Here is a 24,409-nt window from a genome sequence, read left to right on the forward strand (position 1 = left end):
AACTAATCCAGCAGGGAGATGGGAACCTGAATTTGTCATTCCAGTGTCCAGGAGATCGAGAGTAGTGAGTTAAGAAATATAGTTTCACGATCACAAGAGTGTACTGGCAAGCAGGAAGGTGATTTGAAGTGTGTCTACGTCAGTGCCAGGAGCATCCGGAATAAGGTGGATGAACTTGGGTTGGTACCTGGGATTTCGATGTTGTGGCCATTTCAGAGACATGGATAGAGCAGGGACAGGAATGGTTGTTGCAGGTTCCAGGATTTAACTGTTTCAGTAACACAGAACACAGAAGATGGTGAAAGAGGGGGAGGTGTGACATTGTTACTCAAGGACAGTATTACGGTTGCAGAAAGGATGTTTGAGGACTTGTCTAGTGAGGTAGTATGGGCAGAGGTTAGAAACAGGAAAGGAGAGGTCACCCTGTTGGGAGTTTACTATAGGCCTCCGAATAGTTCTAGAGACATAGAGGAAAGGATTGCAAAGTTGATTCTGGATAGGAGCAAGAGTAACAGGGTAGTTGTTATGAAGGACTTTAACTTTCTAAATATTGACTGGAAACACTATAGTTTGAGTACTTTAGATGGGTCAGTTTTTGTCCAATGTGTGCAGGAGGGTTTCCTCACATAGTATGGAGACAGGCCAACAAGGGGTGTGGCCACATTGGATTTGGTACTAGATAATGTACCTGGACTGGTCTTAATTTGGAGGTAAGTGAGCACTTTGGTAAAAGTGACCACAATTCAGTTATGTTTACTTTAACGATGGAAAGAGACAGGTATAAACCGTAGGGCAAGAGTTATAAAGGGGGGAAAGGTAATTATTATGCAATTAGGTAAGATTAAGGATGCATACGATGGGGAAGGAAACTGCATGGGCTGGGCACAATTGAAATGTGGACCTTATTCAAGGACCAGCTACTGCCTGTCTTTGATAAGTATGCACCTGTCAGGCAGGGAGGAAGTGGTTGAGTGAGGGAGCCGTGTTTTACTAAGGGAGTTGAATGTCTTGTAAAGAGGAAGAAGGTGGCTGACGTTAGGATGAGATGTGAAGACTCAGTTGGGTGCTTGAGAGTGACAAACTAGCCAGGAAAGATCTAAAGAGAGACTAAGAAGAGTAAGGAAGGGTCATGAGAAGTTATTGGCGGATAAGATCAAGAAAAACCCTAAGGCTTTCTATAGGTATATCAGGAATATAAGAATGTCGAGAGTAAGATTAGGGCCAATCAAGGAAGTTGTGGGTGGACTCAGAGGAGATGAGGAGGTGTTAAATGAATATTTTTCATCGGTATTAACATTGGAAAAAGACAATGCGGTCGAGGGGAGTACTGAGATACAGGCTACTAGATGAGATGGGATTGAAGTTCACAAGGAGGTGGTCTTCGCCGAATGGGATTTATCCTAGGATTCTCTGGGAAGCCAGGGAAGAGATTATAGTGTCTTGGACCTTGGTCTTTATGTCATCACTGTGCCAAAAGACTGGAGGATAGCAAATGTTGCTCCCTTGTTCAGGAAGGGGAGTAAAGACAACCCTGGAAATTATAAACCAGTGAGCCTTACTTTGGTTGTGGGAAAAGTGTTGGAAAAGCTTATAAGAGATAGGATTTATAATAATCTAGAAATGAATAAGTTGATTAGGGATAGTCAACACGGTTTTGTGAAGGGTAGGCCATGCCTCACAAACCTTATTGAGTTCTTTGAGAAGGTGACCAAACAGGTGGATGAGGGTAAAGCCATTGATGTGGTGTACGTGAATTTGGGTAAGGCGTTTGATAAGGTTCCCTACGGTAGGCTATTGAACAAAATACGGAGGCATGGGATTGAGGGTGATTTAGTGGTTTGGATCAGAAATTGGCTAGCTGAAAGGTGGTGTTTGATGGGAAATGTTTATTCTGGAGTTCAGTTACTGGTGATGTACTGCAAGGTTTGGGGCCATTTCTGTTTATCATTTTTATTAGTTACCTGGATGGGGGTGCACAAGGTTAGTAAATTTAGGCGGATGACACTAAGGTTGGTAGAGTTGTGGATAGTGATGAAGGATATATGTCACCTTCTCAACATTTGCTATCCTCCAGTCTCGCTCCTATCAAGGATCATCTTTGCTATCTTATCCTCTACATCACTGGAACTATTTGGACGCCTATACCGGGTTATCTCTCCTTTCCTGTTTCTAATTCCAGCCCATACTATCTCAATGGATGAGTCCTTAAACGCCCTTTCTGCAACTGTAATACTGTCCTTGATTATCAATGCCACACCTCCACCCCTTATCATTTTCTCTGTTCTTACTGAAACATCTAAATCGCAGAATCTGCAATAACCATTCGTGTCCCTGCTCTGAAATGGCCACAACATCGAAATCCCAGGTATCAACCTATGCTGCAAATCACCCACCTTAAACCCCGATACTCCTGGCATTGAAGTAGACACACTTCAAACCAATGTTCTGCTTGCTGGTGCCTTCTTGCAACCTTGAAACCTTAATTCTAACTTCACTGCTCTCAACCTCCTGCATATTCAAAATACAATTTCAGTTCCCATCCCATTTACTAGGATGTTGCCTGGTATGGAGGGAACACCTTATGAAGAAAGGCTGAGGGATTTGAGTCTTTTTTAATTGCAGAGAAGAAGGTGACTTAATTGAGACAGAAAAGATAATCAGAGGGTTATATAAGGTAGATACTGAGAGCCTTTTTCCTCAGATGGTAATGGCTAGCAGGAGGGGATATAACTTTAAATTGAGGGGTAATAGATATAGGACAGATGTCAGAGGTAGTTTCTTTACTCAAAGAGTGGTAGGGGCGTGGAACACCCTGCCTACAACAGTAGTAGACTTGCCAATTTTAAGGGCATTTAAATGGTCATTGAATAAATGTAAGGATGAAAATGGAATAGTGTTAGATAGAGAGGCTTCAGATTGGTTTCACAGGATGGCGCAACATCGAGGGCTGAATGGCCTGTACTGCACTGTAATGTTCCCCTTGAGGCATTCAAATTCCTCTATCTGCCATTGCAGGATTCAAACCCTCGTCCCTAGAACATTACCAAGATCTCTGATTTAATAATCCAGCAATAATACCACTTGGCCACTAAAGTGACATCCAAAGGCATTACCATCAGAGATGGAGGAGAGGAATTGGGGGGGTGAGGGGTGGCGGTCATGGAAACTAATGGGAGATCTGCAGGTAATCATTATTGGAGAGTGATGGGAAATTAGAGGTCTTGCTGTAGTCAAAGTGCCAAAGTCCTTGGAGAGATTTGGCCATCAGGAAGGGATTGGATATCACCTAACCACAAGGAAGAAGTTTGATCAGCTTGCGGGAGAACTCCTGTGCCACCTGGTTCACGAACAAAGTGGTAAGAGGGATTTAACAGTAAGAGCCAGCTGTGCACAGGTCTCGCCAGCTGCCAGGTTTCCCAAGTATTGGAAATTCAACTGACAGGTATTAAATTGAAAAACCTGTAAAAATAGGAGATGTTCAACTACATTTAAATATTTGTATCACAGAACTATCTCTGATGGGAGCATGTTAAACACCGGCACTCCTCAACAAAACTCTATTAACACACAGAATGGTATTGTCTTGTATTTTCTGAATTTGAAACCCCTTCATACTCCCACCAATCTGGTGGTTTAAAATCAACCTCATTTATTCTATGACAACAGTAAATTCTTTTTATCAAATATATGGGTACTTGAACAATATTGGATACACTGGTCAATTTGGAGTGCATCGAGAGTTTTCCTTTAATAAAGGGGTCCAAAAAAATAGCATTAGTTAATTCCTACCTTTGCTTTGCTTTCCTCCACAACAAATTTACGAAGTCTTTGTCCTCTTCCTACAGAAAATCTTTGACCTGCATCTGCTTCACTCCCTCTAAGACTGCTTGTTGGTCCAAATGTCCGTTTTTCACTGACCACCCTCTTTTCCTGTAAATGTGAAGTGGTACAAATAAATCAGACCACAGCAGCAATAACAAATACCTTCCCCATCTTGCAAGAACAGGTAAAAGGCTGCGAATATTGAGCTTTTCCTTAACAAAGAGCTCAATATAATTTTATTAATATATTAATAAGATATGCATAAAAGATGAAGGTAGCACAAAAATAATTGAATCATACAAATAAGCCGCTCTTATACATACTTTAATTTTGCTGGTCAGGCATATTTAAACTTCTATGATTCTAACAATGTAAAAAAGTTTATATATTCTTCTCTCCTTAAACAGCCTATCTTCAAATATCTTACCTATTCCATTATGGTTAGAGCAACTCTGGCAAAGATTGCTCTTCCTTACCCCACTATCAATCTTTTTGTACCCTAGCAATATATCCTTCACCTTCTTTAATGCTGGTGCACATGATTTACCATGGTAACAACATTTAAAGTCGCATGTATGCTGAATACCTCCGACCTGAACTCCTCATCACAGCTCGTAAGCTATCTGTTGTCTTTTTGTCAAATCTCCCATTTAACATGCAGTGTTGAATGAGTCAGAAACTCTTCCAGTTATTGGTTGCAAAGAATTAAGATTTCATCTTTTGGCAATTTATAAACCCTTGCCCATTATAGAACATAGAACACAGAAAAATACAGCGCAGTACAGGCCTTTTGGCCCTCGATGTTGCGCCGATCCAAGCCCACGTAACCTACACTAGCCCACTATCCTCCATATGGCTATCCAATGCCCGTTTAAATGCCCATAAAGAGGGAGAGTCCACCACTGCTACTGGCAGGGCATTCCATGAACTCACGACTCGCTGAGTAAAGAAGCTACCCCTACCATCTGTCTTATACCTACCACCCCTTAATTTAAAGCTATGCCCCCTCGTAATAGCTGACTCCATACGTAGAAAAAGGTTCTCATGGTCAACCCTATCTAAATCCTAATCATTTTGTACACCTCTATCAAGTCACCCCTAAACCTTCTTTTCTCCAATGAAAACAGCCCCAAGTGCCTCAGCCTTTCCTCATACGATCTTCCTACCATACTGGGCAACATCCTGGTAAACCTCCTCTGCACCCGTTCCAGTGCCTCCACATCCTTCCTATAGTATGGCGACCAAAACTGCACACAATACTCCAGATGCGGCTGCACCAGAGTCTTATACAACTGCAACATGACCTCAGGACTCCGGAACTCAATTCCTCTACCAATAAAAGCCAGTACGCCATATGCCTTCTTCACCGCACTATTTACCTGGGTGGCAACTTTCAGAGATCTGTGTACATGGACACGAAGATCCCTCTGCTCATCTACACTACCAAGTATCCGACCATTAGCCCAGTACCCCATCTTTTTGTTACTCATACCAAAGTGAATCACCTCACACTTACCCACATTGAACTCCATCTGCCCAGCTCTGCAGCTTATCTATATCCCGCTGTAACCTGACACATTCTTCCTCACTGTCTACAACTCCACTGACTTTCGTATCATCCGCAAACTTGCTCACCCACCTTCTAGTCCCTCCTCCAGGTCATTCATAAAAATGACAAACAGCAATGATCCCAAAACAGATCCTTGCGGAATACCGCAAGTAACTGCACTCCAAGATGAACCTTTACCGTCAACTACTACCCTCGGTCTTCTTCCAGCCAGCCAATTCCTAATCCAAACCTCCAACTCACCCTCAATGCCATACCTCCGTATTTTTTGCAGTAGCCTACCATGGGGAACCTTATCAAATGCCTTACTAAAATCCATATACACCACATCTACCGCTTTACTCTCGTCCACCTCCTTAGTCACCTTCTCAAAGAATTCAATAAGGTTTGTGAGGCATGATCTGCCCTTCACAAAACCATGCTGACTATCCTTGATCACATTATTCCTATCCAGATGTTCATAAATCCTATCCCTTACAATTCTCTCTAAGACTTTGCTCACAACAGAAGTGAGGCTCACCGGCCTATAGTTATTAGGGTTATCCCTACTTCCCTTCTTGAACAAGGGAACCACATTTGCTATCCTCCAGTCTTCTGGCACTATTCCTGTAGACAACGAGGACATAAAAATCAAAGCCAATGGCTCTGCAATCTCCTCCCTTGCTTCCCAGAGAATCCTAGGATAAATGCCATCAGGCCTAGGGGACTTATCTATTTTCACCCTTTCCAGAATTTCCAACACCTCTTCCCTACATACCTCAAAGCCGTCCATTCTAATTAATTGTGACTCAGTATTCACATTGGCAACAACGTCCTGTTCCTGAGTGAAGACTGGCGAAAAGTATTCATTCAGTGTCTCCCCAATCTCTTCAGCCTCCACACGCAACTTCCCACTACTATCCTTGACTGGACCTATTCCTACCCTAGTCATTCTTTTATTCCTGACATACCTATAGAAAGCCTTTGGGTTTTCCCTAATCCTACCAACTAAGGATTTTTCATGTCCCCTCCTTGCTGCTCTTAGCTCTCTCTTCAAACAGCTCTTAGCTCTTTCTTATCTGTAGCTTCACTAGACTACCTGGTAACAGAATACACCATCCAAATTTAGCATATGCTTAGGTTATCGTGCCTAAAATTGCTCTCTAACATAAATAAATGAGCAATCTTGAAGAAGAGCAGAAATTGTAAAATCTTTGTTCCACCCAATACAGAAAATTGTTCAAAAGGGCCACAACACACTGCAGTACACCAGAACTGCAAGAAGAGGAAGAAGAACACCTATACAATGTATTCACCAAAAACAGATACCCACACAATTTCATCAACAGATGCCTAAGGGAAAGACAATGGAACGAGGACATGCCGCAACCCAAAGGACGAGCCACACTACCATACATCAAGAGCATTTCCGAACTGACAGCCAGACTACTGCGACCACTAGGACTCATAACAGCACACAAACCAACAGCCACTCTCAGACAACAACTCACCAGAACGAAGGACCCGATACCCAGCATGAGCAAAACCGATGTAGTGTACAAACTCCCATGCAAGGACTGCACAAAACACTACATAGGACAAACAGGAAGACAGCTAACGATCCGCCTCCATGAACACCAACTAGCCACAAAATGACACGACCAGCTATCCTTAGTAGCCACACACGCAGATGACAAGCAACATGAGTTTGACTGGGACAACAGTACTATTATATGACAAGCCAAACAGAGAACAGCCAGGGAATTCCTAGAGGCATGGCACTCATCCACAGATTCAATCAATAAGCACATTGATCTGGACCCAATATACCAACTACTGCAACGGACAGCTGGAACTGACAACCGGAAGCGGCAGAGACAAACCACTAAAAATGCCGGAGGAAAGATCACAGAAGCGCTTCACAGGAGGTTCCCAAGCACTGAGGATGTCACCTAGACAGGGGACGAAACTCTGCAACACAAATTCCCAGCTCGGCAAACAGAACTACAACATTCTTCCCAAAGTGCATCACCTCACATTTAGCTGCATTGAACTCCATTTGCCACCTCTCAGCCCAATTCTGCAATTTATCCAAGTCCCCCTGCAACCTGTAACATTCTTCCACACTGTCCACTACTCTACCGACTTTAGTGTTGTCTGCAAATTTACTATGCCTACGTCTAAGTCATTTATAAAAATGACAAACAGCAGTGGTCCCAAAACCGATCCTTATGGCACACCACTAGTAACTGGACTCCAGACTGAATATTTTCAGACAGTTTCTAATCCAAACTGCAAAATCACCCTCAATTCCATGCCTCTGCATTTTCCCTATCAGCCTACCACGTGGAACCTTATCAAAGGCATGTATACCATGTCAACTGTCCTACCCTCATCTACATGCTTGGTCACCTTCTCAAAAAACTCAATGAGGTTTGTGAGACACGACCTGCCCTTGACGAAACCATGTTAACTATCTGAAATCAAATTGTTGCTTGCTAGATGATTATAAATCGTATCTCTTATAATCCTTTTCAAAACCTTTCCTATAACAGAAGTAAGGCTCACTGGTTTATAATTACCTGGGTCATCTCTGCTGACCTTCTTGAACAGGAGCACAACATTTGCAATCCTCTAGTCCTCAGGTACTAAACCTGTAGATAATGATGACTGAAATATTAAAGCCAAAGGCTATGCTATATCCTCCTTAGCTTCCCAGAGAATCCTTGGATAAATACCATCCGGCCCAGGGGACTTGTCTACTTTCATTCCTTCTAGAATTGATAACACCTGTGTGTAACTAACCTCGATCCTTTCTAATCTAATATCTCGTACCTCAATCTTCTCCTCTACAATATTCTCCTTTACTGAGTGAACACCTCTCCAATCTCTACAGGATCCACACTCAACTTCCCACTTCTGCCTTTGACTGGCCCTATTCCTACCCTAATCATCCTTTTATTCCTCACATACCTATAGAAAGCTTTGGGTTCTCCTTTATTCTATTTGCTAAAGACTGCTCGTGTCCTCTCTTTGCTCTTAACTCTCTTTTTAAATCCTTCCTAGCTGATCTATAACTCTCCATCGCCTCATCTGTACCATCTTGCCTCATCAACACATAAGCCTCCTTCTTCTTAACAAGAGATGCAATTTCTGTAGTAAACTATGGTTCCCTTATCTTATCACTTCCTCCCTGCCTGACAGGAATATACCTATCAAGGACATGCAATATCTGTTCCTTAAACCAGCTCCACATTTCGACTGTCTGCAACCCCTGCATTTTGCTACCCCATTCTATGCATCCTAATTCTTGCCTAATCGCATTACAATTGCCCTTGCCCCATCAATAACTCTTGACCTGTGGCATTGAACATTTTTAAGGTAGAGGTCGTTACATTCTTGATGAACAAGGGGGAGCCAAATGATTTCGGACATAGACAGAAATGTAAAATTGAAGCCATAAAGAAATCAATCATGATCTTAGTGTGTGGCAGAACAGGCTTGAGGAGTTGAATGGCCTACATGTGCTTCCTGTTTGCACATACATATGAATACAAAAGGGGCTGAAGATTCTTTGAATATGTCCATGGCAGGCTATAAGCACTAGAGAGTCTCCCTTTCCCTCGCTAAACTAAATTATGGTCACTCTCTCCAAAGTGCTCACCTACAACTAAATCAAACATGTGGCCTGGTTCATTACCAAGCACCAGATCAAGTGTGGCCTCACCTCTTGTTGGCCCTTTGACATACTGTGTCAGGAAAACCTCCCGTACACATTGGACAAAATCTGATCCATCTGACATACTACAGCTATAACATTTCTAGTCAATGCTGGGGAAGTTAAAGTCCACCATAATGGCCACCCTGTTCCTTTCACTCCTACTCAGAATAATTTTGCTAATCCTCTCTTCCACCTCCCTGGAACTCTGCGGAGGCCTATAAAAAATCTCCAAGCAGTGTGACCTCTTTCCTGTTTCTAACCTCAGCCCACACTACCTTAGTAGACGAGTCCTCATCAAAACTTCTCTCCGCCACCGATATACTATCTTTGCCTGTTTTTAATGAAAGATCTAAATCCTGGAACCTGCAACATCCATTCCTCACCCTGCTCTAATCCATGTCTCCGAAATGGCCACAACATCGAAGTCCCAAGTAACTATCCATGCTGCAAGCATGTCGCAGTAAAAGGCATGTTGCAGTTGATTATAAACTGTACCAATGTGCAGTACATGAATGATGGAGAACACAGGGCTTAATGAGAGGTATGAACTGAAGCAAATCTGTATTAGTAAAGAAAGGATGTTGTGGAAATTGATAGATTAAAGGCTGATAAATTCCCAGGATTTAATAATCCACATCTCAGAGTACTTAAGGAAGTACTTCGATACGTTGGTGGTCATTTTCAAGATTTTTTAGACTCGAACAATTTTTACAAATTGGAGGTTAGCTAATATATCCACACTATTTAAAATGGGAGATAGAAACTGGATTTACAGAGAAGTGAGCATGACATTAATAGCAGGGAAGATGCTGGAGTCCATTATCAAGGATTTTACAGCAGCGCACTTACAAAACAGTGGTAGAATCAGACAGTGTGCATAGATTCACAAAGGGGAAATCGTGCCTGACAAATCGACTGGAAATCGTCAAGATAAAGGGAGCTAGTAGATGCGATTTATTAGTATTATGAAGTTGTAGACGTATACTGTACTGTTAAGGGAGCTGAAATTTCTGGCTGGCACAAAGTGTACTGAAAGAATTTAAAATGTAACATTCGACCATGAAACCAATGGAGCAACTGAGTTGCAATGATACAAAACACATTCAAACTCGTTCAACCAGTTTTAAAAATGCTCCCGCATACCAAAATCCAATCAAATTTGAATTTAGTACTTTGACAACAAATCAATGAAACGATCCAATGTTTTGGGGTATAAACCTAGACATTTTGAACAGTTAGGGGGAGAACTGCCAATAAAATCAACAACTTCAGGCTGCTAGCTGGATAGCTCTCTGAAAGGTACCTGTTCATATGAAAGACCTGTGAAGCAGAATACTGAAGAAAAGATGACAGAGGAAAATCTAGAGTCAGGTTATAGAGATGCATAGCATGGAAACAGACCCTTCGGTCCAACTTGTCCATGCTGACCAGGTATCCCAACCCAATCTAGTCCCACCTGCCAGCATTCCATATTCCTCCATATTCCTCCAAACCCTTCCTATTCATATACCCATCCAGATGCCTTTTAAATGTTGCAATTGTACTAGCCTCCACCACTTCCTCTGGCAGCTCATTCCATTCTGCGTGAAAAAGTTGCCCCTTAGGTCTCTTTCATATCTTTCCCCTCTCACCCTCTACTTCTGGTTTCCCCTACCCCATGGATAAGACTGTCTATTAATCCTATCCATGCCCCTCATGATTTCAGAAACCTCTATGAGGTCACACATCAGACTCCTACAATCCAGGGAAAACAGCCCCAGCCTATTGAAGCTCTCCCTATAACTCAAATCCTCCAACCGTGGCAACACCTTCTAAATCTTTTCTGAACCTTTTCAAGTTTCACAACATCTTTCCGATAGGAAGGAGACCAGAAATGCATGCAATATTCCAACAGTGGCCTAACCAAAGTCCTGTACAGCTGCAACATGACCTTGCAACTCTTGTACTCAAAGATTCGACAGCTGGCTGCAGATGCTGGAGATCAGAGCTGAAAAATGTGTTGCTGGAAAAGCGCAGCAGGTCAGGCAGCATCCAAGGAGCAGCAGAATCGACGTTTTGGGCATAAGCCCTTCTTCAGGAATGAGGAAGGTGTGCCAAGCAGGCTAAGTTTTGGTCTTTTTTTATCTAAGAAAGGATGTCCGGGCAATAGAGACATGGCAGTGAAGGTTTATCAGATTGATTCTTGGGATGGCAAGACTAACGTATGAGGAGAGATTAAATTAGTTAGGATTATATTCACCAGAGTTTAAAAGAACAAGGGATAATCTTATAGAAACTTATAAAATTCTAGCAGGTTAGATGCAGGAAGGATGTTCCTAATGATTAGGGTGTCCAGATACAGGAATAATAATTTAAGGATAAGGGGTAAACCTTTCAGGACTGAGATGGGGAGAAATCCTTTCACCCAGAGACTGGAGAACTTGTGGAATTCACCACCTGAAAAAGTGGTTGAGGCCAAAACATTCAAGAAGCAGGCAGATAATAGCGGTTGTGGCCAAAGAGATTATAGGACCTGGTGAGAGGATGACGTTAGGGTACGGACTTCGATAATCAAACATGATTATAATGAATGCAGGAGTGGGCTTGAGGGGTTGAATGGTCTACACCTGCCCCAATCTTCTACATTTGTGGTAAATACTCCACGATAGATCTTGCAAATAGGCTTGGCTGTTTACTCAGCACGTCTATCATCAACAATAACATAAAACCCTTTTTTGTTTCAAAAAAAGGTCAACCTCTTCAGAGATATCATCACTCACTTCTCATGCTGAAATGCTTGGAAAGAATGGATGAGAAGATGTTTCCACTAGTAGGAGAGACTAGGAACCAAGGGAACACAGTGAAGGGAGAAAGACCATTTAGAATTGAGATGAAGAGGAATGTCGTTAACCAAAGGATGGTTAATAGAGTCATAGAGATGTACAGCATGGAAACAGACCTTTTGGTTCAACTTGTCCATGCCAAGCTGATATCCTAACCTAATCTAGTCCCATTTGCCAGCACTTGACCCACACTTGACCAGAACTGCACGCAATATTCTAAAAGTGGCCTAACCAATATCCTGTACGTCTGCAATGATTCCTATACTCAATGCTCTGACCAATAAAGAAAAGCATTCCAAACGCCTTCTTCACTATCCTAACTACCTGCAACTGCACTTTCAAGGAACTATGAACTTCCATTCTAAGGTCTCTTTGTTCAGCAACACTCCCAGGACCTTACCATTAAGTGTACAAGTCCTGCTTTGATTTGCTCTCCCAAAATGCAGCACATCGCATTTATCTAAATTAAACTCCATCTGCCATTGGCCCATCTGATCAAGATCCCATTGTACTTTTAGGTAACCTTCTTCGCTGTCCGCAAAATATAAACCATAGTACTAAGGTAGCCTGAAGCACTGCTTTTTTTTAAAAGCAAAAAGATGGTGATATTTTCTGGGTCTATTGATTGTGAAACAGCAAAGATGGCCTTTAGTAGAGTGATGTGCTCTTCCTGTTGGATGATGATAATTTCTGCAGGAAATGTTTTTGGTTGTGAATCCTATCAGGTCGTATGGATTGGTTACAGCAGCAGATTAGAGGCAATGAGGAATTTACAAGAGCCGTGGGTGTGACGGATGGCAGTTACAAGAAGGGAGAAAGGCTGCAGATACAGTCAGATAGATGGGTTGACTCTAGGAAACAAAGCAGAGGTAGGCAGGTACTGCAGGAATCTCTTGTGGCTATCCTTATCTCAAACAAGTATGCTGTTTTGGAAAAGTAGGGGGGAATAGACTCTCAGGGAAAGGTAGCACAAACAGCCACATTTCTGGTTTCGGGACAGGCTCAAATGTGATGAGGGATATGTCGGGTTCCAAGTGATCGATTGTGATAGGGGACTCTCTAGTCATAGGCAGAGGCAGACGTTTCTACAGCCAGCAGTGAAAAATCAGAATGGAGTGTTGCCTTCTTGGTGCCAGGAACAAGAATATCTCGGAGAGGGTGCAGAATGTTCTCAAAGGGGAAAGGGACCAGAAGGAGGTCATTGTACACACTGGAAATAATGACATAGGAAGAGAAAATTATGAGATTCTGAAGGGAGAAAATAGAAAGCTAGGCAAGAATTTAAAAAGGAGGTCCTCAAGGGTAGTAATATCTGCATTACTCCCAGTGCTATGAGCTAATGAGGGTAGGAATAGGAGGATGCGTGACTGAGAAGCTGGTGCACAGGAGGAGGGTTCACATTTTTGGATCATTGGAATCTCTTCTGGGTTTGAAGTGAGTCAAGAGTGTGGTGCTGAAAAAGCACAGCACGTCAGGCAGCACATGAGAAGCAGGAGAGTCAACGTTTCGGGCATAAGCCCTTAATGGGCTAATGCCCAAAATGTCGATTCTCCTGCTCTCGGATGCTGCCTGACCTGCTGTGCTTTTCCAGCACCACACCCTCGACTCTATCTCCAGCATCTGCAACCCTCACGTTCTCCTGTACAAGAAGGATGGATTGCACCTGAATTGGAAGGGGACCTAATAGCATGGGGATTTGCTACAGCTGCTTGGGAGAATTTAAACTATTAATGTGGGGGGTGGGACCTGGTGAAATAGCACGGAAAGAGATCAATCTGAGACTGGTGCAGTTGGAAAAAGGAGCGAGTCAAACGGTCAGGGCAGGCAGGACAAAGCAGAGAACAAGGTAGGACTGTTAAATTAAACTGCTTTTATTTCAATGTTATAGGCCTAACAGGGAAGGCAGGTAAACTCAGGGCATGATTAGGAACATGGGACTGGAATATCATAACAATTACAGAGACATGGCTCAGGGATGGGCAGGACTAACAGCTTAATGTTCCAGGATACAAATGCTATAGCAAACATAGAAAGGAGCAGATGAGAGGAGGGGGAGTGGCTTTCTCGTTAAGAGATGGCATTACTGCTGTGCTTATGGAGGATATTCCTGGGAATACATCCAGGGAAGTTATTTGGGTGGAATTGAGAAATAAGAAAGGGATGATCATCTTACTGGGATTGTATTATGGACCCCCTAACAGTCAGTGGGAAATTAAGAAACAAATTTGTAGGGAGATTTCAGTTATCTTTAAGAATAAGAGGGTGGTCTCTAAGCCTCCGCCAATCCAGTTCCTCTACAAAAGCCTGTCGCCTATTTTCTAAGGGTCTGATCCCTCTGCTACCTGCCCATTCATGTATCTGTCCAGATACATCTTAAATGACGCTATTGTGCCCGCCTCTATCACCTCTGCTGAGAATGCGTTCCAGGCACGCACCACCTGCTGCGTAAAGAAATTTCCATGCATAGCTCCCTAAACCTTTTTCCCTCTCACTCAGGATTCCTAGTAATGGAGTCTCACACTCGAGGAAAAAGCTTCATGTTATCCACCATGTCTAAACCTCTTATGATCCTGTCGCTCTCAATCAGGTTCCCCAACCTCTGTCTTTCCATTGAAAACAATCCTAATCTACTCAACCTCTCCTCATAGTTAGCGTTCTCCATACCAGGCAACATCCTGGTGAATGTCCTCCACATCCCATCCAAAGCATTCACATCTCTTTGGTAATGTGACCAGAACTGTACGCAGTACTCCAAAGGTGGTTGAACCAAAATCTTATATGTAACATGACCTGCCAAGTCTTGTAGTCATTACCCCACCCGATGAAGGAAAACATGCCATATGCCTTCTTGTGACCACTCTATTGACCTGCTTTGCCACTTTGAGGGAACAAAGGACCTGAACATCTAGATCTCTCTCTACATCAATTTTCCCCAGGACCTTTCTACTTACTGTAAAGTTCACTCTTGAATTAGATCTTTATGTATATCACCAACAATAATGGTCCCAACACAAATCCCTATGGAACACCGCTGGTCACAGCTCTCCATTTTAAGAAATTCCCTTCCACTGCTACTCTGTTGCCCAGCCAGTTCTTTATCCAACGAGCTAGTACACCCCAAACCCTGTGCGACTTCACTTTCTCCATCAGCCTATCATGGGAACCTTATCAAATGCCTTACAAAGTCCACGTATATGACATCTATAGCCCTTCCCTCATCAATTAGCTTTGTCACTTTCTCAAAGAATTACATTAAGTCGGTATGACATGACCTTCCCTACACAAAACAGTGTTGTCTATCACTGAATAGCCCATTTTCTACCAAATGGGAATGGATCCTATCCCTCAGTATCTTCTCCAGTAGCTTCTCTACCACTGACATCAGGCTGACCGGTCGAAAATTACCTGGATTATCCCAGCTTCCCTTCTTAAACAACAGGACAACATTAGCAATTCTCCAGTCCTCCAGGACCTCACCCATGTTCATGGATGCTGCTAAGAGGGGATCCAAGGTGGCGGCGATCTAACAGGTCTTCCTTGCTGAGCTCTACACCATAACTCAGCAAAAGTGGTGCTTTTACCCTCCCCAACTAAGCTATTTTGAAAAAAATCAACAGTTTAAGTCAGTGGAATTGCTACATGCCTTTTTTTTAAATAAGGGAAGATAACTAGAGGCAAAGGACAGAATAAATCAGAACATGGATGACATTCGCCTGCAGTATCGGACACGCCTTTGGCTGCAGCCTCCCCCGAAATCCTGATAGACTCACCTATCCAGCAAGGCTTGGCTGCGGAGTTCACAAAGCTCCGAGAAGATCGAAGCATCAATTGTCAAGAATCACACATGGCTGTAATCGATCTCGGCCATGCTGCAGAAGCATGAGCAAGAGCTGCAGAGTCTCAGGAAGCAAGTGGAAGAGGTTGACTCAACCATGGTCAAGTCCTCAACGACACATAGCCAGGCGCTGCAGGTACAGGCCTTTGTAGAACAGGTTGACTTCCTCAAGAATTGAGGTCAAAGAAAAAGCATCCAGGTAGTCGGGCTGTCGAAGCAAGAGGATGACGAGCAGTCAGCCAGTTTTTTGAAGAATGACTGCCGCAATTTCTGGGCTGTGAGCCCGAGGCAGGCCGGATGTGGATTGAGAGAGCTCACCGGGTGGCAGTGCGCAGGCCTGGTTTGGACAGCGCTCCCGCCTGGTCCAAGTGCAATTCCAGTCCTATAGGGACAAACAAAAAGTAATGGAAGGCTCCAGATCGATAGGAAAGGATCTTCAGGCCCTGATTTATAAAGGATCAAAGATTATGTTTTTTCAGGACTTTGCTGCAGCCGTGATCCAAAAGAGGAAGTCCTTTGGTGAAGTGAAGAAGAGTCTGAGGGGGATCTGGATATTCAATATTCCATCAGGCACCTGGCGGTGCTCAGTTTTAACCACAAAGGGTCTGTGCATGTATTTGACTCCTTAGAAAAAGTGAAGTACTTTCTGGACACTTTGAAATAGACTGGATGGTCCAAAAGACATGGACAATAATGGTTCTCTTTTCTTTTCCCTTTATTTTTCCTCTACCTCATGTACTTCTCCTTTCTCTTCATTATTTTTATTACAGAAAAGTGTTTTTTTTTCTTCCCAGTGATAATTGAGGTCAATATTGAGTTGGGATGGGTGAAGTGCCCACCTTTAACTTATTTCCATAATACCTTTTTTTTTAATCCTTCGCCTGAGTTTGGGGCACGGCTCAAACTCGGAGGAGGTATAGAGGTGTATTCGGGTGGTGTAAGCACCCCCTGTGGGCAAGGGGCAGAGTCTCCCATCAAGTGTGTAACTGATATAGTTTGTTGGCTTTTAGTTGAGGTAGTTTTTGGAAGTTTTGTTAACACAAGTGCGTGTATTTTTTAGATTCCATGAGTCTCCATTTATTTACATGCGGCGCGTTGTCAGTAGGGTTCTTGTTCTCGGGGGTTTAAGGGTTGTTATAGAGGGATATGGCTAAGTGCCTCCTTGAGTGATGCATCTGGAATTTTAAGAGAGAAAAAGTACTTTAGAGTCTCAGGAAGGAGAAGGATGTTGACAGGGTTGGAGGATTTAAGCTATAGAGAGAGGCTGAAAGGCTGGGCTGTTTCCCTGGAGCTTCGAAGGCTGAGGGGTGACCTCATAGATGTTTATAAAATCATGAGGGGCATGGATAGGATAAATAGACATGGTCTTTTCCCTGGGATGGTGAGTCCAGAACTAGAGGTCATAGGTTTAGAGTAAGTGGGGAAAGATTTAAAAGGGACCTAAGGGGCAACGTTTTCACGCAGAGGTTGGTGTGTGTATGGAATGAGCTGCCAGAGGAAGTGGTGGAGACTGGTACAATTAGAACATTTAAAAGGCATTTGCATGGGTATATGAATATGAAGTGTTGAGAGGGACAAGTGCCAAGTGCTGGCAAATGGGACAAAATTAGGTTAGGATACCTGATCAGTATGGACGAGTTGAACCAAAGGATCTGTTTCCATGCTGTACATCTAATGACTCTAAGATCATCTTAATGATCTCAATAAAACAATTAAAAAAGAACCCATGCTACTCACTACTGTAGACTTACAGCAAGGTTACAAGTAAAAGCTAGATACTTATCTGTTCCTGTGCTGTGAGCTCTCCCACACAGGTTCCTCCTCATTGCAGCAGAGGCATTGGTGGCCAAGACACTGAGTGTATTTAAGGTAGATATGTTCTTAATTATTAAGAGGATCGATAATAGGGAAAACACAGGAGAAAAGGGTTGAGCAACATTATCAGCCATAATCGAATGGCAGTGCAGGCTTGATGGGCTGAATGGCCTCATTCTGCTCCTATATCTTATGGTCTCTTGAGCAGGTGGGACCTGAACCCAGGCCTATTGACTTAAGGGTAGAGGCACAACCACTGCTCCACAACCACAACCAACCTGGAAACAGATATTAGATACATTATTGTGTAATTTGATAGAATTATTACTGACCTCAAGTGTTAAAGCATTCTGAAGTAGAGTGACTACAATGTGATTGAATCTTACATCCAATTTGAAAAGGAGACAACTAGGTCTAAGACTAGCATTGTAAATCTATGTGGGCATGAAAGCTGTACTTGCTGAAATATTCTGGGCTAGCTAGGAGATTGAGTAATGGAGGCATGGTGGCAGACATTTAAAGAGCTATTTCAGAATGCACAGAATAAGTACACTCTCACTATTTAAAAAAAGACCCACTATCTCTGGTTAACTGAAATAAGGAAAAGCATAATAAAAGAGTGATAACAAGATGAGTGTGAAGATGAGTGACAGGTCAGATCATTGGTCAGAATTTAGAGAACAGAAGAGAATGATGAAAAGATTGATCAATTGGAAAAATTAGAATATGAGAGAAGTTAGGTATGAATTTAAAAATGAACTGCAAGAGTTATTACAGTTTTTTTTAAGAAACAGGAACAAAATTAGTTATAGAGCATGGATAAACTCTTAATATCTGGCAGATTTCTCTGAAGAAGAGTTATAATGGACTTGAAATTTCATCAAAAGTAGCAAGACAAATTCAGATGGCTGGAAAAAAAAAATCTTGGCTTCATTATGAAGGCATAAAGCATACCAGAATAGTATTATTGCTGAATCTTTAGGAAACACTTACATTTGGGGCTTTTGTAATCGTGATGGTGAGATTTTCAGGTCTGTTCTTTCGAGTGGTAACAGCCATTCCCTCCAGTTCTGCCTTTTTCTTGTCTTCTTCAATTTCCTGCAATGTTAAAATCCCAATTCCTTCAGAACTTAATAGAATTAAAAACTTTCTGCAGGCTAACTTTAGATTACCATATCAACCCATATAGTGAAGGACAACTGCATTACAACCAATTTATTGCGAAGAGAAGTAGGGATAAGCAGATGTGCACTAGTTTCAAAACTAAACAATAGCCCAGAAGTTGAAGTTGCATTTGCACTTTCACTTTCCTACAAAGAGTACAAGTTAATGTTAATACAATCAGAGATCAGAACATTCTGAATAAATGTGCTAGCCCTGAGCTACAACCTCTGTTTTGATGTTTTAAAATATCAAACGCGGCAGCTGCACAAAGAGATACAAAATGGCACAAACTACAATACTGTTTGCACTTAAAAGCTGGAAAATGGCAAACTAACTTTTACTTTTTAACTGCATACTTTGGTGTTCAAGTTATAATTCAAACAGAAGAAAACTTTAATTTTTTTTAACAACATAAAGCAATCATTAATCCTTTTGTCAGTCCAAGGGAGTAAAGAAAATAAGGATGCAGGTTAATGGGGAGGGAAGCCGTGAGGCACACAAGAAAGACAAAGAACCAACACTGTAGTCGGAAGCAAAGGCAAGCAAGAAATTATTTCTATGTTCAAGATGCAAAACCTTATGATGAAGAACACACCTGATATCTTTTCACAAGTGCTTCATTCTTTTTCCGTAAAGCTTCTATCTTTTTATCTAGTTCTGCATCTTTCTCCTCCTTGGTCTTTAAAATTACATCAACTACAGTATCCTGGAAATGAAAGAGTACAAAGTATGTCAATTGTATCCATACTGATTAACTAATACAGAAGAAAATTCAAAACATTAGGAGGTACAGTGCAAATTTTGAAAGAAAATTAGATAAATATTTAAGGAGAAAATAGTTGCAGAGGTATAAGAATGAAGAGTAAACTACCAAAAAATGGGTCTGCTCTTTCAAAATGCCAGCACAATTATGAGTCAAATTTTATTGCAGAATTACACAAGTGTTGTATTGTGGGGCAGGCCATTTGACCCATCATCTCTGTACCAACGTTCCAAATGAGTGTTATGATTTAGTGCCATTCCTTCATATTCTTGAGCATTGTTTCTATTCAAATACTAATTTACTATCCTCTTGAATGCCTCAACTGAACCTGCCTCCCCACCTGAAAGCTGTGCATTCCAGGTGCCATTGCATTAAAAAGTTTTTTTCTTATTTGCTTTTCTTATTTTCCCATTTGCTTCTTATGAAAATCACTTTAAATCCGTGTCCTCTGATTCTCATCCTTTTTCAAGTGGAAACAATTTCTCCCTACCTACTATATTCAGACCTCTCATGACTTTAAAAACTTCAATCAAATCACTCTCATCCGTCTTTTCTCCGAGAACATTCTCATCTTTTCTAGTCTGCCCAGATAACTGACGTTTCCCATCCCTGGTATTATTCTTACAAACCTGCACTCTCTTCAATGCATCCAATGCATTCACATTTGTCCTATTGTATGGCACCCATAACTGTGCACAACGGTTCAACTGAGGTGTATAGTAGGAGGCTTACATAAGTTCAACATCACCATCTGGTGCTTGTCCTTTGTGTTCTATCGGGAAAGAAAAACATACTGTTGGCTTTAACTGATCTCTCTCTGCCTGTATGGAGAAAATGAGGACTGCAGATGCTGGAGATCAGAGTCGAGAGTGTGGTGCTGGAAAAACACAGCAGGTCAGGCAGCATCCGAGGAGCGGAAGAATCAAAATTTCGGGCATAAGCTCTTCATCAGGAGTGAGGGCTTGTTGGTGGGGGCTGAAAGATAAATGGAAGGGGGGTGGGTAGCTGGGAAAGCGATAGGTGGATGAAAGTGAGGGAGAAAGTGATAGATCAGAAGGGGCAGTGATGGACAGGTCCAGAGGGTGGTGCTGAGTTGGAGGCTTGGGACTGGAATAATGTGGGGGCAAGGGAAATGAAGAAGCTGTTGAAATCCACATTTATCCCATGTGGTTGCAGGCTCCCAAGGCAGAATATGAGGCGTCAGGGGGTAACAGTTTGGTGGTGGAGGTGGCCCAGGACTTGCGTGTCCTTGACGGAGTGGGAGGGGGAGTTGAAGTCTTCAGCCACGGTCAGTGAGGTTGGTGGATCCGGTTGTCTCAGAGGTATTCTCTGAAATGATCCGCAAGAAGTCGCCCTGTCTCTCTGCTGAGGAAGCGACCACACCAGGTGCAACAGTGACATTGGTAGAGGTACAGGTGAATTTCTGACAGATGTGGAAGGATCCCTTGGGGCTCTGGACAGAGAAGATGGGAGTGCTGTGGGCACAGGGTTTGCACTTCCTGCAGTGGTAGGGAAAGGTGCCGGGAGTGGGGTGTGGGCTGGTGGAGGTCATGGACCTGACTAAGGAGTCGCGAGAGAATGGTCTTTTCGGAACGCTGATAGGAGTGGGGAGGGAAATATATCTCTGGTGGTGGGGTCCATTTGGAGGTGGTGGATTTGGCGGAGGATGATGCATTGTATGTGGAGGTTGGTGGGGTGAGGTGAGGACCGGGAAGGGGGGAGGGATGGTGTTCAAAGTGGTGGGGATGCGCTAGAGGGCATCGTCAACCACTTGGGAAGGGAAGTTGCGATTGTGGAAGAAGGAGGCCATCTGGGACTTTGAGGTGGAATTGATCATCCTGGGAACAGATGCAGCAGAGGCGGAGGAATTGGGAATAAGGGATGGCATTTTTACAGGAGGTAGGGTGGGAGGTGTTGTAGTCTAGGTAACTGTGGGGATTGATGCGCTTATAGTATATGTCTGTGTTTAGTTGGTCGGCAGAGATGGTGATGGAGAGGTCCAGGAACAGGAAGGAGGTTGCTGAGATGGTCCAGATGAATTTGAGGTCGGGTGGAAGTTGTTGGTAAAGTTGGTAAACTGTTCAGCCTCCTCATGGGAGCACGAGGTGGCACCGATACAGTCATTGATGTTCCGGAGGAACAGGTGGGGGGGACGGTGGTGGAGCCGGTGTAACTGCGGAAGATGGACTTTTCCACTTATCCGACAAACAGGCAGGCATAGCTGGGTCCATGTGGGTGCCCATGGCTACCCCTTTGGTTTGGAGGAAGTGGGAGGATTGGAAGGAGAAGTTGTTAAGGGTGAAGTCCAGTTTAGTCAGGTGGATGAGGGTGTCGGTGGAAGGGTACTGGTTGGGGCGGTGTGAGAGGAAGAAACGGAAGGTTTGGAGACCTTCATTGTGGTGGATCGATGTGTACAGGGACTGGATGTCCATGGTGAAGATGAGGCATTGGGGAAACTAAAATCTTGGAGGAGGTGGCATGGGTGATGTCAGAAACGTAGGTGGGGAGCTCCTGTTCTAAGGGGGACAGGATGATGTTGAGGTCAGAAGAGATGAGTTTGGTGGGACAGGTGTAAGCTGAGACAATGGGTCGACCAAGGCAGTCAGATTTGTGAATCTTAGGAAAGAAATAGAACTGGGTGGTACGGCGTTCACGGACAATGAGGTTGGAGGCTATGGATGGGAGATCCCCAGAGGTGATGAGGTTGTGGATAGTCTGGGAGATAATGGTTTGGTGATGGGAGGCGAGGTCATGATCAAGGGGACAGTAGGAGGTGTCTGCAAGTTGGCGCCTGGCTTCAGCGATGTAGAGGTCAGTGTGCCCCCCTTTCCATGGATTTAATGATGAGGTTGGGGTTGGAGCGGAGGGAGTGAAGGGCTGCGTGTTATGAGGGCGGGAGGTTGGAGTGGGTAAGAAGGATGGACAGGTTGAAGTAGTCGATGTCACGGCGACAGTTTGAAAGGAAGAGATTGAGGCCAGGTGGCAGGCCAGCACAGCGCGTCCAGGTGGATGGGGTGTGTTGGAGGTGGGAGAAGGGGTCCTTGGTGGGTGGCGGGTTAAAAAAGTAGGGACGGAGGCGGCGGAAGAAACGTTCAACCATCTCCGCAACCTCCCTCCCCTTCCTGGATCTGTCCATCACCGCCTCCGGCGACTGACTAACCACAGACATATACTACAAGCCCATCAACTCCCACAGCTCTAGACTACACCTCCTCCCACCATACCTCCTGTAAAACCACCATCCCTTATTCCCAATTCCTCCACCTCCACCTCCACCGCATCTGTTCCCAGGATGACCAATTCAACCTCAGAAAATCCCAGATGACCTCCTCCTTCCACGATCACAACTTCCCTTCCCAGGTGGTTGATGATACCCTCCAGTGCATCTTCTCCACTGGATATATTTCCCTCCCCACCCCCATCAGTGTTCCGAAAAGACTATTCCCTCTGCGACTCCCTCAGGTCAGGTCCACACCCCCGACCAGCCCATACCTCACTCCTGGCAACTTTCCCTGCCACCAGAGGAAGTGCAAAACCTGCAGCCAAACCACTCTCCTCACTTCCGTCCAAGGCCCCAAGGAATCCTTCCACATCCATCAGAAATTCACCTGAATCTCTACCAATGTCATCTACTGCATACGTTGCACTCAGTGTGGTCTCCTCTACATCGGGGATATAGGATGCTTTCTTGCGGATAGTTTCAGAGAACATCTCTGGGACAACCGCACCCCCCAACCCCACTGCCCCATGGCTGAACACTTCAACTCCCCCCTCCCATCCTATCAAGGACAGGTCCTGGGCCTCCTCCACCGTTACCACCTGACGCCTGGAGGAGGAACGCCTCCTATTCCATCTTGGGACCCTACAACCACATGGGATAAATATGGATTTCAGCAGCTTCCTCATTTCCCCTATCCCCACATTAGTCCAGTCCCAAGCCTCCAACTTGGTACCACCCTCTGGACCCATCTATCACTGCGCCCTCTGACCTATCACCTTCTCCATTACCTTCATCTACCTATCACATTCCCAGCTACCTCCCCCCAACCCCACCGCCCTCCCATTTATCTCTCAGCCCCGACTCGCAAGCCTTATTCCTGCTGAAGGGCTTATGCCCAAAACGTCGATTCTCCTGCTCCTCCAATGCTGCCTGACCTGCTGTGCTTTTCCAGCATCACACTCTCTACCTGTATTCCTACCTTCACTGACCTGAGCACATATATACCCAAGTCTCTCTGTTCCTGCATTTTCACTTATTTCATACTTTCAATTTTCTCTGACCAAAATACATCAACTTACACTTTTCCACAGTGAATATCAGTCCATTCTATAAAAAAATTGTTTTCTCACATTTACAATTCTTCAAGTTTCATGTAATTTGCAAACTTTGAAATTGTCCTCTGCACATCAAAATCTTTATCATTAATACACATCAAGACAAATGCCAACCCTGGGGAACTTCACTCTAAACCTTCCTCCAGCCGGAAGAATGTCCACTAACTCTCACTGTTTCCTGTCACCCAGTCAATTTTGGGTCCACATTGTAAGTATCCCTTTTACTCCATAAACTACAACCTTTCTCAGATGCCAATAGTTTGATAATCTATTAAATTCCTTTTGGAAGTTCATGAGCACCACATCAACAGTATTAGCCTCATTAACTCTTTCTACTAGATGTTCAGAAAAACCAAGCCAAGTTAGTCATTCACAATTACACCTTTAGAAAGTCATTCTGGCTCTGGATTAGGAAAGACTTTGCAATATGATTATTAAATCCCGAATATTATAAGCTTCCTCACGACAGATCTGGATTTACTTAGCTTTTCGTTACAAACTTTGTGAATAAGGGTGCAATGTCTGCTATTCTCCAGTTCTCCAGTACCCCTTGACTGTAGGGAAGATTATGGCCAGTGCTCCTGAA

The 24,409-nt window shown here is 43.6% G+C and overlaps 1 protein-coding gene across 7 annotated transcripts in view; it reads right to left on the minus strand.

Moving 5' to 3' along the window:
- Positions 1-24,409, minus strand: part of LOC140476586 (uncharacterized) — a 280,335-nt gene that overhangs the window by 188,721 nt on the left and 67,205 nt on the right. For all 7 annotated transcript variants that reach the window (XR_011960519.1, XR_011960521.1, XR_011960520.1 and 4 more), the window contains 3 exons: positions 19,321-19,431; positions 18,555-18,659; positions 3,790-3,930 (listed from right to left, as the gene is read on the minus strand). Coding sequence is in view for 2 of the 7 variants with exons in the window: in XM_072569405.1 (XP_072425506.1) it covers positions 3,790-3,930; positions 18,555-18,659; positions 19,321-19,431 (357 nt within the window). In the remaining 5 variants the exon portion in view is untranslated. The remainder of the gene's footprint in view (positions 1-3,789; positions 3,931-18,554; positions 18,660-19,320; positions 19,432-24,409) is intronic.

Source organism: Chiloscyllium punctatum, chromosome 4 (assembly GCF_047496795.1).
Source record: "Chiloscyllium punctatum isolate Juve2018m chromosome 4, sChiPun1.3, whole genome shotgun sequence".
NCBI lineage: Eukaryota > Metazoa > Chordata > Chondrichthyes > Orectolobiformes > Hemiscylliidae > Chiloscyllium > Chiloscyllium punctatum.